The sequence below is a fragment of the Heloderma suspectum genome, chromosome 11, assembly GCF_057233095.1.
Source record: "Heloderma suspectum isolate Gila_16-S chromosome 11, 16-S_ref, whole genome shotgun sequence".
Classification (NCBI taxonomy): Eukaryota; Metazoa; Chordata; class Lepidosauria; order Squamata; family Helodermatidae; genus Heloderma; species Heloderma suspectum.
Genome location: NC_139468.1, coordinates 17,604,220 through 17,619,396, shown reverse-complemented (window position 1 = coordinate 17,619,396; position 15,177 = coordinate 17,604,220). Strand labels below are relative to the sequence as shown.

General features: G+C 46.4%; 1 protein-coding gene across 3 annotated transcripts in view; it reads left to right on the top strand.

The window, feature by feature from the left end:
- AP3B2 (adaptor related protein complex 3 subunit beta 2) overlaps nt 1-8,869 on the top strand; it is a 76,085-nt gene extending 67,216 nt beyond the window's left edge. For 2 of the 3 annotated variants that reach the window (XM_084817047.1, XM_084817045.1), the window contains exons 25-27: nt 651-748; nt 6,534-6,672; nt 8,204-8,869. In XM_084817047.1, coding sequence (XP_084673173.1) covers nt 651-748; nt 6,534-6,672; nt 8,204-8,354 — 388 coding nt within the window. In that variant the 3' untranslated portion in view covers nt 8,355-8,869. Of the gene's footprint in view, nt 1-650; nt 749-1,603; nt 1,628-6,533; nt 6,673-8,203 lie in introns of all 3 variants that reach the window. The other variant, XM_084817044.1, reaches the window with a different exon arrangement.
- The last annotated feature ends 6,308 nt before the right edge of the window (nt 8,870-15,177 follow it).

The window sequence follows — 15,177 nt, the reverse complement described above, 5'->3', positions numbered from 1 at the left end:
AATAAACACATGAGAAAAAGAAAGGAAAATGGACAAAAAGGAAAGACTATGGAGGAAGAGAAACGCCAAGTTAAAATCTTAAAATTATAGAAGGTCTTGGAAAGCCAGAGACATTTTGAAGTGCTTCTTAAGAGTATGTGTATGTGGTGGGGAGGATTTGATCCTATTAAAAGTATGCAATGCGTTACAAAGATAAGGTGCTGCCAAAAAAATATGGACAGCGGTGTTGAGGCCACAGATGTAATCTTTGGTCTGAGCAAGGGATTGATACCAGAAGAACACAGAGCTCTAGAAGAATCACGTGATTTTAATATTAAGCGGTATATAAATATTATTAATAAATAAATGAGAAATAAGTATAAAGAGAACTTAAAGTAAAAAAAGATAGAGCAGAAGAACAAAGTACAAGCATTTGAAAGTAAGATTCTAAAATGCAAGGAAAAGGAAGCCAGTGGAAAGAGAAGAACAGAGAAACATTGCCACATTTATGGGCAAGAAAGATGAGGTGAGCTGCAAAGCATAGAATAGGTATCGGTGGTCTTAGAAACTATTCCATTCCTCTGGGTGTAGTGAATTCTTGCTAAAGCTGAGCTGCTCCTTGGCTGAGGGCTGCATTTAGCTCACTTGGTCCGGTCTGTTTCTCCCTTCAGCACACATACCCGCCAGTTCTACGTGTCCATCCAGCCCCCAGTGGGGGAACTAATGGCTCCCATGTTCATGAGCGAGAACGAGTTCAAGAAGGAGCAAGGTAAGGGCTCAAGGGGAAAGTGTGATTCCACCCTCTTCTCTACTTGTCCCGCAGTTGTATAGGGATGGAGGGCAAATTTCAACTGTGAGCTCCAAAGCCAGGGCCCAGTCAAGAAGACAGAATCTCACAGCCCTCGCCTGTGTTGCCACAGGCAGGGGTCCTACATTGCCCTTAGCTGCCTTGAGTGCCATTTTTCTTGGAAGGGTACAAATCAGGGTACAAATCAATCAATCAATCAATCAAATAAATAAATAAATAAATAAGCAAAACTCTATCAGACAGAGAACCACCCTGACTCATTCAGACTTTATCTCTCCCCTGTCAAACTCCCCCCACCCCCCGATGAAGGCTTCTATGGGGCTCTCAGAAAAAAAGCTACTAGGCCAATGCCCTTAAATAGTAGTGACTGTGCCCCTTCCCTGTTCAAGCTGAAGAGACTGGACCAAGCCCCCTCCCACCCTGAGGCTGCTGTCCCATGCTTCTCTGGCAGGAAGCCCCGCTGAGCCTTGTGGGAACTTGCTTCTGAGTAAACCATATAGGATTTGCCTCCAGGCCCTGAAGCTCTTTTGCAAGAGCGGCCTAGCTCTGCCTGCAATGTGGGCCTCTGTTGTCCCCCTCAGTCCCCTCTTGCAGTTTCTGGTGAATTCGTCCTGGGTGTTGCCTGTCACTGGCCAACAAGAGAAAATGGGGGAGAGGCCCACGTGAGGAGGACCTTCCCTCAAGAAACCCACCTTATATCCTGCCCGGGCTGGCCATGGCTGTGGGGAGACCGCCTCGGGCTGTGTTGTGCCAGCACGCTAACCATGTTTTTTGTTCTCCTCCACTGCCTTGTGCATTCTCGCTTTTTTTCTTTAGAGCAACTGTTAAGGATGGGTGTGGGTAAGTGCCAGCACAGGTCGCTACTTCTTGCGGATTCTGCAGCTGTCTGCTCCTTCTAGCCATAGTGCTAGCACTGCTTCCACTGGGTGGTGTCTCTCCTCTTCTAGCCATAGAAATAGCACTGCTTTTACCCTCAGGGCTCTTCCCCACTCCCCCTTTCCTAGCCACAGAGCCACTGGAACGGCTTTCACTTCAGGCACACACATCCCTCCTCCTCTTCCCCCTCCTCCCCCTCCTCTTCCTCCCTTCCCATAACCCTAGTATAGTGATGCTTCCATCATAGATACTCCTTGTTTCTCCTGCTGCTCTCTGGATCCATACCTTCCCCTTCTCTCCTGATTAACAGACCACAAACAAGGTAATAAAGAGGCTAGGGGGATATAAGTGCCAAAACAGACATTACTTTAAATCTGTATCTAGCAGCTATAGCTTGTTTTTGTTTTTACCCTAGAGTAGGCGCAGGGCCTCCAATCTGGATTGGGACCTTACCATGGGGGTTAGGAGGCTTTTAAGATCTGGACTGGGCCTGCTGTATCTACTAGCGTAAAAAAAAAGAGAGAGATTAACAGAAGCGATGTAGCTGCTAGAGATGGATTTAAAGTAATGTCTGTTTTGGCCCAAAATCTTATTCCTAGAGTAAGAAAGGATCATCTGGCAGCAAGGCTGCCAGGCTTATTTACCTACTCTCTTAGCCACCTTGGCAAGTGAGAATTGGCTCCAGGCAACTAGTATAGAGAATGTTTTGCAAATTTAAAGAGAGTTGCTTCTTCCCCCCGCCCCTCTTCACATGCTATTGATGTGTCAAAAAATACTGACATAGGTAGATGTGGGCAAAATGGCTAGCAGAAATTTTAGGAGGCTCGCAACTCTTTGAAGACTTTTATTTTCAAGGTTGCCATAAGAATGTTCCAAATTCTTACCCATTCACTTTTAAGGAAGCTACCATCAAATAGGTGTAATATTATAAAGAATATGACATTAATGTTAATTAATATTCATTACTTAATATTAATGTTAAATAATTGATCAATATGTTTTAATTCCTAGGATCCAGCATAATATTTCAAGGCAAGCCAAATACTGGGCAGCTAGGTGGGGTTTTTTTAAACCTTACCAAGCTTCATAGGAATGAATTGGACAGATGTATTGGCCCAGGTCTAAGTTTCCCAGACTTGACCAGAAAGGAGGCATGGTTGGTTCCTGGGTCTTATTGGAAGGAGATCTTTGGTAGGTGTGGCTTCTTCCATTGAGAGGTCTCGCCCACGATAGCAGGAGAAGCCACTGGAGCACCTCTATGGGTCACAAGAGGGCCACCCTCCCCAGAAGTGTTGTCTCTCCATTTTTACTGGAGCAACCTCAAGAGCGACAAGGTCCTCATGGGTTATTTCTCAGCACTAAGATGAGACTGTCTGGGTCTGCCACATCACAGCAGCAAATTGTGAGTTAACCGCTGGGTTGTTTAACCCCTAAACAACCCAGAAGTCTTGGTTGGCACATCACGCTGACAACCTCCAATCGTGCCGATCAGAGGGGTTTCTTTTCAGAAGGTGGGCACCACTTGCACACGGCACACATCCACACTTCGCTGCCATGATATGTGAACTGGCCCATCTTGTAGCTTTACAGAGGGCAGTTTTGAAAGCAGCAACTCAGATGATCCCTTGTCAGTCCCTGCACTCTTGCAGGCATTTATTATGACGGTGCTGAGAATGTGCCACAGCAGTGGCTGATTGGGCAATCACGCCGCTGCAAGAGGCCTTGAAAGTCTCCCAGGAATCCAGAGGCAGGATGCTTAGCATGGATGCTCTTATTTGGTGGCAGCAGTGCTTTGGCAGCTGTGAGACTGCTTTCCAGCGGGAATTGCATCAGCTGGCCAAGCAGCAAGGGAGTTGTAAAGGGCCAAGCATTTTCCTTCGATTGTAGTTTGTCTTCCTGCTGCAGTTTAGATGGGTGGATCATAGGCAAAAGCTAACAGTGCATTGAGGGGATGCTTGGGGCATTGGAAGGGCAAGTGGTTGGATCATGTACGGCCTTAGCAAGGGTCCAGCCCCAGGCAGTGGGGTTCCAGGACCCGAGGGAACTGTCTGTCTCAATGTGCCAGAAGCTGGTGTGTGGTCCAAAACAGGGAGAGGGTGAGTTCCACTGCAGCAGACAAGGATCAGAGGGGCTAGAGGCTGGCGCATTGTCAAAACTGGACAGGGTCCAAGATCCAAAGGAGCAAGCACTTAGGCAGTGTCCTCCCGCCAGAGACAAGCTGGTGAGACTGAGAAGTGAGCTCTGAAGTCAGGACTTTATAGGGCCTGGTGGGCAGGGATTGGCCCTTGTGGGTCAGCTGACAGAATGCTGAGGCAGTGTTGCTAGTGCAGCCCAGATAGCAGAAGACAGAACTTGGTTTGCCAAGCTTGCAGTAGAAACTGAATACTGGTGGAACCTTACCCATGCTAATGCTGGAGAGCTGGGTCGAGAGGACATCCACCAACTTTGTCTCTCATGTGTTATCAGTGTGATGTGGGAGCTCCTGTTTTAGCTGTCTGCCCATGGATGGAACAGGTCTTGATTGAAGCCTCTCCCATTGGGTGGGAATCCCAAAGAAGAAACAAAATAAACCAACAACAAAAGCAGCATGGCACCACAAACAGGAAAAAAGAGAGAGGAAATTCCAGGAATTATTTTAATGTAGGCTCAACACATTTCAGAAGATCTTTCTTCATGGGCACTATATATTATATAAAAAATGGGATAATTAAAACATGAAAATAAAAAGATAAAATATAATCTCTTACTAAGCACTAGGAACACTCTTTTTAACTCTTTTCTACCAAAATAGTTGGAACTATTTTGTCTTCATAGTGCTTGGTAAGACATTGTATTTTGTTTATCTCCTATTTTCCTTTTCTAATTATCACATTCTTTGTATGTGTTGTATACACTGCCTTTGAGGAAGGAGCTTCCGAAATGCATTGGGCCTATATTTAAAAACTTCTCAGCATCTGGAGTTTGCTCCTCTTTTTCTTTTCCTAGTTGGGGTGAGGTCTTTCTCGGCTCCCTGGTTATACGAGCTAGAAAGGGAGCTGTGGTGTAGCTCAGAAGTAGAGCACTGGCTTTGCATGCAGAAGGTCCCAGGTTCAGTCCCCAGCATCTCCAGGTAGGACTGGAAAACCTCCTGGCTGAAACCCTGAAGAGCCGCTGCCAGTCAGTGTTGACTATACTGGGCTAGATGGACAAATGGTCAGACCTGGTATAAGGCAGCTTCCTATGTTCCTTACTTGGGATGCCAAGAAATCTTGGCCCCATGCTGGAGGAACAGGTAGGCATCAGGCTTCATTGCAATATGAAGGTTTTGCCGGGGCCGGCCCTACCATTAGGCAGAGAGAGGCAGCCACCTCAGGAGGATGCATTGAGGCAGGAAGTAGCTTTGGAGGACAGAGCTGAGCGTGCCACCCAGACTGCTCCGCCTCCCCTAAGCTATCCTTGTTGGCCTCAGGTGTGGTGGACGATGCTGTCTTGTCACCAGTGTGGAAGGAAGATTCAACTGCCAGTCCAAACAGCTGCTGTACATGAGTTGGGGAGAGGGCACCATCTTGTCCTTTGCCTTGGGCAGCAAAAAAAGTCTTTGGCTGGCCCTTGGGTTTTGGTGTTGAAGCAAGGGAAGAGGCGCTAATTCTTCCAGCATCTTTTCCTTCTCACAGACCCCTAAGTTTTCTGTCTCTGCCTACCTTCGCAGTAGAGTTGCACGTACTTTGCATGCTGCTTCTGAGCCGCAAGAGACGCCAGCAGATTTCTTGGGGTTTGGGGAGGTGGACCTTCCCCTCAATTTTTCCTCCTCTGACCTTGGCAGAGCACTTGGCATTCCCTGGGCTGCTTCTTGAACACCAAACTTCCTGCATGGTCCAGCAAGGCAGCCTTTTGGCATGTTGAACCCGTAGCATCCTCCAAGCACCACCCCCTGTAATACATCAAGATGCACCCCATTTTTCTGCAACAAGAGGGCTTGGTGGATAATTTACCCAGAGCCTACTTGCTTGAGATGGCCGTTCATGAGGCTGGTAGAAGTCTAATCCCAGAGGGGTGTGAAATGATGGTAGGCATGTTTTTAAAATGTTCCTGGCTTATAAGCGTCCCCTCCATTTATGGGTTTTAAAACATGACACCACTTCCTTGCACGTAAGGCACTTCCTGTCAGCAGTAGTTTGCTTATGCAGATGTTCTTATGACCTGCATCCATTCCATGTCCCCCCTTCAGATAGCTCCAGTCGGTACCTACAATGGGGACCCATTTGTATATAAAATAGTAGGGGTCAAATTAGAATTACCCTGCTCTCCCTGGCCTCAGGTGTGGTGGAGGATGCTGTCTTGTCACCAGTGTGGAAGGAAGATTCCACACTGGATTCCACCCCTGTTCTATGATTTTATGATTCCCCACTGGGCTGTGGCTCTCTGCCCCTATAATCCATTTGTGAGGTCACTGCCTATGCCCCATCAGATAAATTGGCATAAAATAGGTATCGTTATTCACAGTGGAGTGTGCCCCCTGGGCTATTCACGAAACTAAGGGTCAGTTTAGACCAGGGATAGGTGCCTACAATACCTTCCATTGGGGGGGGGGGATTAGCTATGCTGGCTGGAGATGGTAGGGGGTGTAGTCGAACACATGCGACAGGCACCCAGTCAGGAAAGGCTGATTTAGGGCCTGGGAATTGCAGCCTTTCATGTGAGGAGCCGGTGAGAAGCTATTCATAGCAGAATTCTCCTATTCTGGGATGGCTTGCATCTCAGACAGCAGGGGAATTGCCCCTTCTGCTTCTAAAACCTTTTGTCCTGAGCCATAGGCTGTCCTTCTCAACAAGAATTTGTCTCTGCCCAGATGACTACTGATTTCCCACCCCACCCCCCTTCTGTCCTCCAGGGAAGCTAACAGGAATGAGTGAGATCATGGAGAAGCTGACTCTACCTGACAAATGCCAGAGCGACCATGTGATTGTGAAACAAGTAACGGCCGCAGCTAACGTTAGCCGTGTGCCCTGTGGTTCGGACAGGGAATACCGGTGAGGAGACAGCCGCCATATGCCAAGATCATTGTCAACTCTCCTTCTCCTGACCCCAGCTTTGCTTTCTTTCACTGGCATTCCCCTTTTTAGGGGCAAAGCTTGACGTCTCAGCGCTGTGCTACTGCCTATGTTCTAGCATATATTTCACCTCTGGTGCACACAAATTCCCAACCGGAGTTTCAGGCTGTGTTGGAGCAAAGTAAATAGAGGTTGCATTCCAGCTACCTACAACCAGCATTTCTTAACTATGCCACACTCTGGGACAAGGGTTATGGATGTGCCAATTAGATTGCTAGGCTACTTAAGCCTCTCTAGGGCTTATACATCCTCGCTAGTTCTTACTTCTCTGCATAGATCCATACACACTGCCTGGCTTCCAGGTTTGATTTTAATCCTTCTCCTCCCAAAGAAGCTTCTTCTTGTTGGAAACTAAAGGCCAAACCATATGTGATGTGGAAGCGCCATAATCAAATTTGCTGTATCTTTTCTTAACCTTTAAAAGTAGCCATGGTGATGGGGGAAGGGGTGTAAATCGGCTTGGGGAGGGGTGCTGGGGGAGGGGTGCTTAACTCTTTCTCCCATGCTATTTTCCCAGTCAGAAGTCCACCCCAAAACTGCTGTTGGCCTCAGTCGGGGTGGGGGTAAAGACAGGTATCTGTATCATCCCTTTAATATGGATGGTTTGGAAAGAATGGGTAGGGTGAAATGTTACCCCCAGTTTTCATAGGTATAAGCACCCCAGTAAGAATGCCAACATGGTAATTGGGAGGGGGTTCAGTCGGGCTGCTGCATAGCTGTAGGTGTGGTTGAAGTGTATTGACTGCACTTCTCCTCTGGCCAATCTCAGAACGGCTCAAGAATGGCATACCTGGTCCTTTTCTCTCCTTCTCATTATATCCTCACAACAACCCTGTGAGGTCAGACTGAGAGAATGACTAGCCCAAAGTCATCCAGTGAGCTTTGTGGCTGAGTGGGGATTTTGTCCTGGGTCTATTGCCAGTCCTGCTCCCACACTCCAGCCCTGGGTTCTCCAACGTGGTGCCCATGGGCATCAGTGTGCCTGCACACAACTCTTTTCGTGCCCACCAGCCTCTGTGCCCCTCCTAGTTTTTATTTTATTTCTTAAGGTTTTATTTAATGGTGTTTTTTTTAGCTGGAACTCTAGCATCCTACAAAGCAAAGTGCTGTCCTCCAGTGCCATCTTTATTTGGGTTCAAAAGACTGGTTTTATGTTTTGGAGCTTAGATCGCACCTCTGCCTTGTACTTAGGTTCTTGGACAGGTTACTTTTCTTTTAGTCTCACCATTTTGACTTCTGGGAAATGATTGTTTTGTAACTGGCCATGCACCCCACAATAGCCATGTTATGAATGGGCAAGCCTGCCCCCATGACAGCCATTTTGTGAGAGCACCTCAACATTCCAAATGTGCCCACTGACACAAAAAGGTGGGGGACCCCGCTCTAATCACAGCACCATACTAACATTTGCAGTCATCTCTTATTTTGTTGGGCTGTTTCGTTTGGACAGGTTTGCCGCTAAGACGGTTAGCAGTGGAAGCCTCATCCTCATCACACTGGAGAAGAAGACGGGCAACATGGCACAGCTGACCATCAACAGCGAGAAGATGCTGATTGGCACCATGCTGGTGAAGGACATGATCCACTCCTTGACACAGTGACCAGATGGCTTCTCTGTCTCTTGTCGCACCATTTCAGACATCCAACCCCCCTTCCTTCTTGACTCAGTCACCTGTCTCCCCACACCCAGCTTGCCTTGTTGTGTCTTCCTGTCCCTACATAAAAGTACAGGTCGAGTCTGAGGTAGGGGGACAGACAGGAAACCACTCATGGTAGAAAATGAGGCACAGCCTCCCACATAGATAAAAGAAGTTAGCTCTGCAGCAGTAGAGCAGGGGTGGGCCATTTGTGGTCCCCAGATGTTTTAGCCTACAACTCCCACCAGCCCTAGGCAGCTTACCCAATGACAAGGGATCGTGGGAGTTGCAGCCCTCCAGATGTTTAGGCCTACAAGTTACCCAACCTTGAAGTAGTGGGTGTTTGAAGTGCTGAAGATCCCTGTGTGACTCTGGCATCCTTGTTATGCAGTGAGTCCCTACCTTCCGTAGTTTTTCTGTTCTGTGGCTCTATTTATTACAGGCAGAGACCATTCAATAAAAATTCTTCCTGGAATTGTCTTCTTCTGTTTGTTGCGTCTTCCGAATGGTTGAAAAAATTCTGTATGAGAATGAGACTGGAGCAAGCTCTGTTATGTCCCTTCTCGCCACCACCACCACCCATGTCTCATCCAACATAGATCAGAGGAAACATCTTCCTGTGAGCACTGAGATTTTTGATCTGATGCCTGGCTGCCTTATCGCAGTTTTAAAATGGTGTGTACTTAAGTGGTGTGTGTGTGTGTGCGTGCGCGTGTGTGTGTATATATGTATATGTGACATACATACAATATATACACATACACGTGTGTATGTGTGTGTGTGTATGTATGTATGGATAGATGTATACATATACATACATATGTGTAAATATAATACTGATATTTATGCAGTCTTATCTACTCAGATCTACATATTGCTGTCATGTTTTGCCAAGTCTCCCTTCCCCCACTTCCAAAAACTGGTAAGAGAAAATCTACCATATCCGCAAAAATAAAATGAGACCAAATTCCCACTCCTATACTTATTGTTTCTTCAGGACAGTAGACTGCACTCGGGAACTTGAGCTGCAGCTGAGTAGGCCTGTATTCCTCCCTTCCTTTTCCAACATCTACTCATTTTCCATGTTCGGTCTCTTGGCAGCTGGGTTCCCTCGAGTCTCTACTTACTTCCCAATAATACCACCCTCTCTTGGTCTCCTAGCATTTCCTGCCTATTTAGGGACTTTTAATCTCTCTTGCCCTAGCATTTTCTGCCTCTCTAGTGCTCCTATTATTTCCCCAGTTCCTAGTCTCTGTATACATTCAGGTTGACTTTTGATGCCTTTGGCCAGTGGGAAGATGCATCTTAAAAATGAGAGCTGTCCATACAGGACAATAGAGGAAGCAGGATTTTATCATGGCTGTGATTTGGCAGCAAGATGTCACCCTTCCCCCAAAAAAGGTAGCAGGAAAGACAAGGACATATACTCTTGTGTGTCTTAAAAGTTTTTAAAACTGCATCTGCACAGTATAACATTTTCTGCATAAAGTAAGACCTGAGTGAGTTAGAGCATGTATTCTTATCCTTTGCTTCTACCTTTTGTTTGGGAACAATGTCCTGATGTCCAGTCACAGGTACATCGAAATCCTGCATTTTCTGCTGTTTTCTATGGGCAGCTGTCGTTTTCTCCTCAGGGAAACAGGGAAAAAATGATGTTAAAAGGAACCAGGAAGCCCATCTCCAGATGAAGGTTTGTGTGACTCTACATCCTGTTTGTTTGTTTGTTTAAATTTCTATGCCTCTCTGGGCCTTCTCATATCTCCCTGGTCAGGAGAAATCCAAGCTGCTGATTTCCTTTTCAAAAGGGGACACTCTCAGGACCAGTTTATATTTTTTGAAGCAAGAGGTAATGCTTTTTCCTAGACAAGGAGTGGAGAATCACTGACCAAGGGCTGAATTCCATTTTGAAGAAGCTCTCGGGGGCCGCATTCCAGCGGTAGGCAGGGCCAGAGGTAAACAGGACAGGGCCAGAAGACCAAAAATACCAGCACGTTTTAGCTTACAAGGCTTATGGCCAGTAACTAGGCCTTAGGAGATGCATTTCAACCTTTTAGAATGGGGGGCGGGGGGACCGCACAAAAGTCAGGAAGCCACCATCGGTGGTTGGGTGAAAGTGGGTGAGGCCAGGGGAAGAGGGCATGGCCTTCTGGGGAACTTTGGAGGGCCAGACTGGGAACTGCAGAGGGCTGGATTTTGCCCTCGGGCCTGAGCTTCTGCACCCCTGTCCTAGACAGTACCGGTTCAAACTGCAGGTCAGGCAGTAATGTTTGTTCCGCAAGACAAAGACTTCCAGCCTTTCGGAAAAGTATATCGAGAGAGAGGCTAGGATGAGCTGTTCTCTGGAGTATGTCCAAAGGAATGATGGTAATTGTAGTCCAACTCATATGGAGGACACCAGGTTGGGGAAGGCTGAACTAGGCCCATTCTGGAAGCAAGCAGGATGACCTGTAAAATACCGGATGTCTGGCAACACTACATTCAGGAATACTAGTGTAGACTCTGTTCCGAGAGGCCAGAAGGGTTATGTGCTCCTGCCCTCATTAATATGCAGGAAACTGCCTTAGACCATTGGTCTACCTAGCTCAGTATCATCTACCCTAGCTTTCCCAATCTGGTGCTCCCAGATTGCTGGGCTGCAACTACTGTCATCCTCAGCCAGTATGGCCTCTGGAGATGCTGGGGATTGAAGCTGGGACCTTCTACATTCAGAGCATGGGCTCTACCACTGAGCTACTCCCACACACCAGTTTTCAGGGTTTGTTTCCCCCGACAGACACTAAACATTCTGTAGCCATTGAGCAGGCTCAGTCCTACTGGGCTCTTTGGGTTTTTTGTCCCCACTCCCCTCCATTAGGGAAAGGAGAAACCAAGGCTTTGTAGGCAAGGAATGCTGGATTTACAAGGCTCTTAAGGTATTTTAGTGCTCTGACCCAGCAGGAGGCCAGCAGCAACGAACAGCAACGTCCCATGCGGCCTGCTTAATTGCGACTACAGCTCAGCAGAACAGGACAAGCAATGATGCCAGCTTAGAAATGTGCCCTGTCATGCTACAATACTATAAATGACATTGAAGAAGCACTCTCTATGCTTGGTGGTTACTTTCCTCTTCCCTAGTACCAAAGAGAGGGTTTTTTTGGGGGGGTGTTACAGCTCTATGCCTAAGTGGGGGAACCATAGCTCAGTGATAGATTACCTGCTTTGCATGAAGAAGGTCCTGCATTCACACGCCCTGCCACCTCCGGTTTAAAATATGATCAGGTATTAAATAGCTCATGTGAAAGACCACAATCTAAGACCCCAGAGAGCCCCGCCAAGTAGTCTGTGTGCTCTACCACTGAGCTACCTGTCCACACACCTGGGTTTTCTCCATGCTCAACATCCTGTAGCTAATGGCCATGCTAGCTGGGGAAGATGGGAGTTGTTGCAATTCAACACATCAGGAAAGCACTAGGATGGGGAAAGGTATAGTACGAGGGGTAGACAAAATAACCTGGCTTGGTATAAGGTAGCTTTGTGTTCCTATATGGGGTGTGTGTGTGTTTTGTGTATAGTTCCTTCTCTATACCAGTCAGGAAACTGAAATGTTATTTACACATAAGATAAGACACCTTGATTTCTAGAAAAGCCCCAAACGAAACATTGGTACATCTCTCTTCAAAGAAGGGATGTAACATGATGTACCGCTGTAATGAACTATGTTTGGATTTTATGTTTCAGGGGATGGGGTGAGGAGGAGATTGCTTGGAGTATGGAAAAGGTGTGGGGGAGTTGAAAACAACATAGAAAGATAATTGAGTGGGTGCTGGGAATTTTGTTGACTGACAATTGGAAGAGGTGATTAGCTGGGTGGAAATGGGTTTAGGAGATTACAAGTTCTGATCCACATTCAGTTATATGTGCAGATGTTTGCATTGTTCCTCAAATAAACCCTCCCCTTTCCATTGGCCTGCCTGGTCCAAATGCCATCCAGCCTCCGTCGTCTTGGGGAGACTCAGTTGTCAGTAGCCAGCCACTCTGTACAAGAGAGTGAGTGAGACCCCCTCCATCAGTCTGCTTTGGCCCACTGGTATTTTATATTTCTTTTGTTAGTTGCCTTGAGTTTTTCTGTTGGAAAGTAAGTGGGATATAACTATGATAATTGATAATAACCAGGGAGGCCTGCAACAAAATGTTGCAGTGTGGAGCCAGCAGCCACGCCTTTCCTCCCCCTGTGCACTACTCCATTCTCTCTCCCCAAAAGATGCTCTGTGTTTTGAGACCACTGAACATGCTCAGTCCTAACTGGGCTGTTTTGGAGTTGTTGGGGTTTTTTGTTTTTATTTGTTTGTTACATTTCTTTACCACCCAATAGCCAAAGCGCTCTGGGCTGTTTTTATTTGCCCCCTTAGGTTTTTTTCCCCCTAAACATTTTTCCTACTTATGCAAACCTCGGAGTTTCCACGGGCATGCTGATATTTCCCTCTTCATTTCTCAGTAATCCCACTTTGGCTACATAGCCATCATAACTCAGCACATAAGTTTGCTAATTGTATATATGATCACGATGATGCAGAAATTGTTACAGGACACTGAATTCAACATACTGTAAATCTCAGCTTTTGTTTTAAACTTGCAACAATAAAGCAGAAGCCAGAGGAAGGCTGGTGGAGGCTTAGAACAATATCCCGTTGTCTAATAGTGCAACTTCCTGTCTTCCACAGCTCTTTCTTAATTCTAATGGAATGGGGAATCAATTATGCAAAAATAAGAAAATGTACACAAAAGTTCTGGACTGGCAGGACTTATGCAAGTCATAGAATTTGAATTTTTTGTTGCAAAAACCTGGGGTTATGTTGGGGTAGAAGTTTGATTAAAAAAGCACACACACAAACATAAGCATTCACATTCTTGTTCTTCACTAAAGATCTGCAATGAAGAGCCATTAAAAACACCTTGTATTTTCCTGGTTTTACCAGCTGATTTGGGCAGCCTTAGACAGAGAATATATGTATGTATAGAAGGTGTGTATATGTGTGTGTGTGTGTGTGTGTGTGTGTATATATATATACACACACATACACACTTTGTCTTTCCACCCTCCACCCCCCTTCTCAGGACAGCTTTACAATAACGATAAACATACTGTAAGATAAAATTTAAATAGTATTGCAGAAGCATCTTGCATAGCAAAAGGCTGCCAGGATTCTACACAGAAGGAAACATCTGTTGCCACCGCAGCCACTCACATTCTGAGAACTGTGGGATACTATTCACCTTCTCTCTTTGTCTCTCCCAGTGAGTAATGTGCAGAGAGTTTTCGATCTTCCCACCTGTTCTTGGGGCTTCCTTTCCTTGCTACTAAAAATAACATTGGGACACCAACCTCAACACATGTGTATATTGGAGGCCCTACTGCACCTACCTCTATCACCCTAGGGGTTTTGCCCCGCACATGCATGCTGGACAACAAGCCATGGTTTTCTGTGAGCATACCCTACAGCGCCATTTCAGCTCCAAACGAACAACTTGAAGCAGTGGTGTAGTGGACCCAGGGCACACGGGGTCGAAGCACCAAGACCTTTTGATTAGTACAGACCATGACATCATCTGCCATCTCCCTCAACCTTCCCTGTTCTCTCTGAGCTTAGCTGCAGTCCACACAGTAGCTGGGGGATGGATTTTCCCAGCAAGTCTATAGTTGTCCCCGTTGTAATGCAAAGTATTTTGCAGTCACTTATTCCTGAATGGTTAATCAAGACCTATTAGTGTGTGTGTGTGTGTGTGTGTGTGTGTGTGTGTGTGTGTATGTATACATGGATCAACACAGCATTTTTAGACTCTCCTTGGGGGAGCATGGCCATGGAGACTTTCATGATGAGTGCCCGCATTTCAAAATTCACCATGACACCACTGGTTGGAAGACAGCTAAGTTGAATCAGAAACCCAGAGTCCAAACCACTCAGCTCTGTTTCTTTCAGATGGAACCCACCCCAACATGAATCACAGAATAACTTAATGCCAAACCTTCACAACAGCTATGAAACAATAAAATGGCAATGTTCCATTGCTACTGAATTTGTACCAGGCCTGCTGGGGATCTACTCATAATATAGTGTTTGGGGTCAGGTAAATGCAGGAGTCCTTCCCACAGCTGAGGGCCTGGATCAGGGCTAGGCCATGTAGTGCCCGCGGGCTCCAGTGTGCCTTACGTGGCACCCACTGAGGTGCCCTACCCTTCCCACTTTTTAAAAACATAATGAAGTGTCTTACTGGCTGCTGGGACCATTTCAAAGGAACGTGAGGGTCTCAAGCTACTCCCATCTTTTCCCATGAATGCCTCTGAGCCGTATGTGGGGCTCAGAGCTGTTATTGGGAAATGAAGACGGCAGGTGTCTGCACTCCCATGCTTTCATTATCCTTTTCTACAACAAAATGTTACTTACTCCCAAGTAAATGCGTTTAGAATCAGGGTGGTGGAAGAAAACTCCATTTTATTTCTGTAGTTATGATGATGCTATGATTTAAGTGAATTTAAGATGCAAAACCGCACATTCTCAGAATATTCCTCTTTTTTATCAGGATTAGCAAGTAGAGTTTTGCTGTTGTTTGTTGTTCTAACATCAGGAATGTAGAAGCAGTTGTAAACCATGGAATGGTGGGGCGGCAGTTGCGGGAGAAGAGACATGTTGATGATGTACTCCACAACGGAAGTAACACACCTGGCCCTTGAAAGGGCCCCCCAGTTAGACCATTAAGTCCAGGGTCTAAAATTAGCTACCTGCATCACTGTCTCAAATGATGCATCATT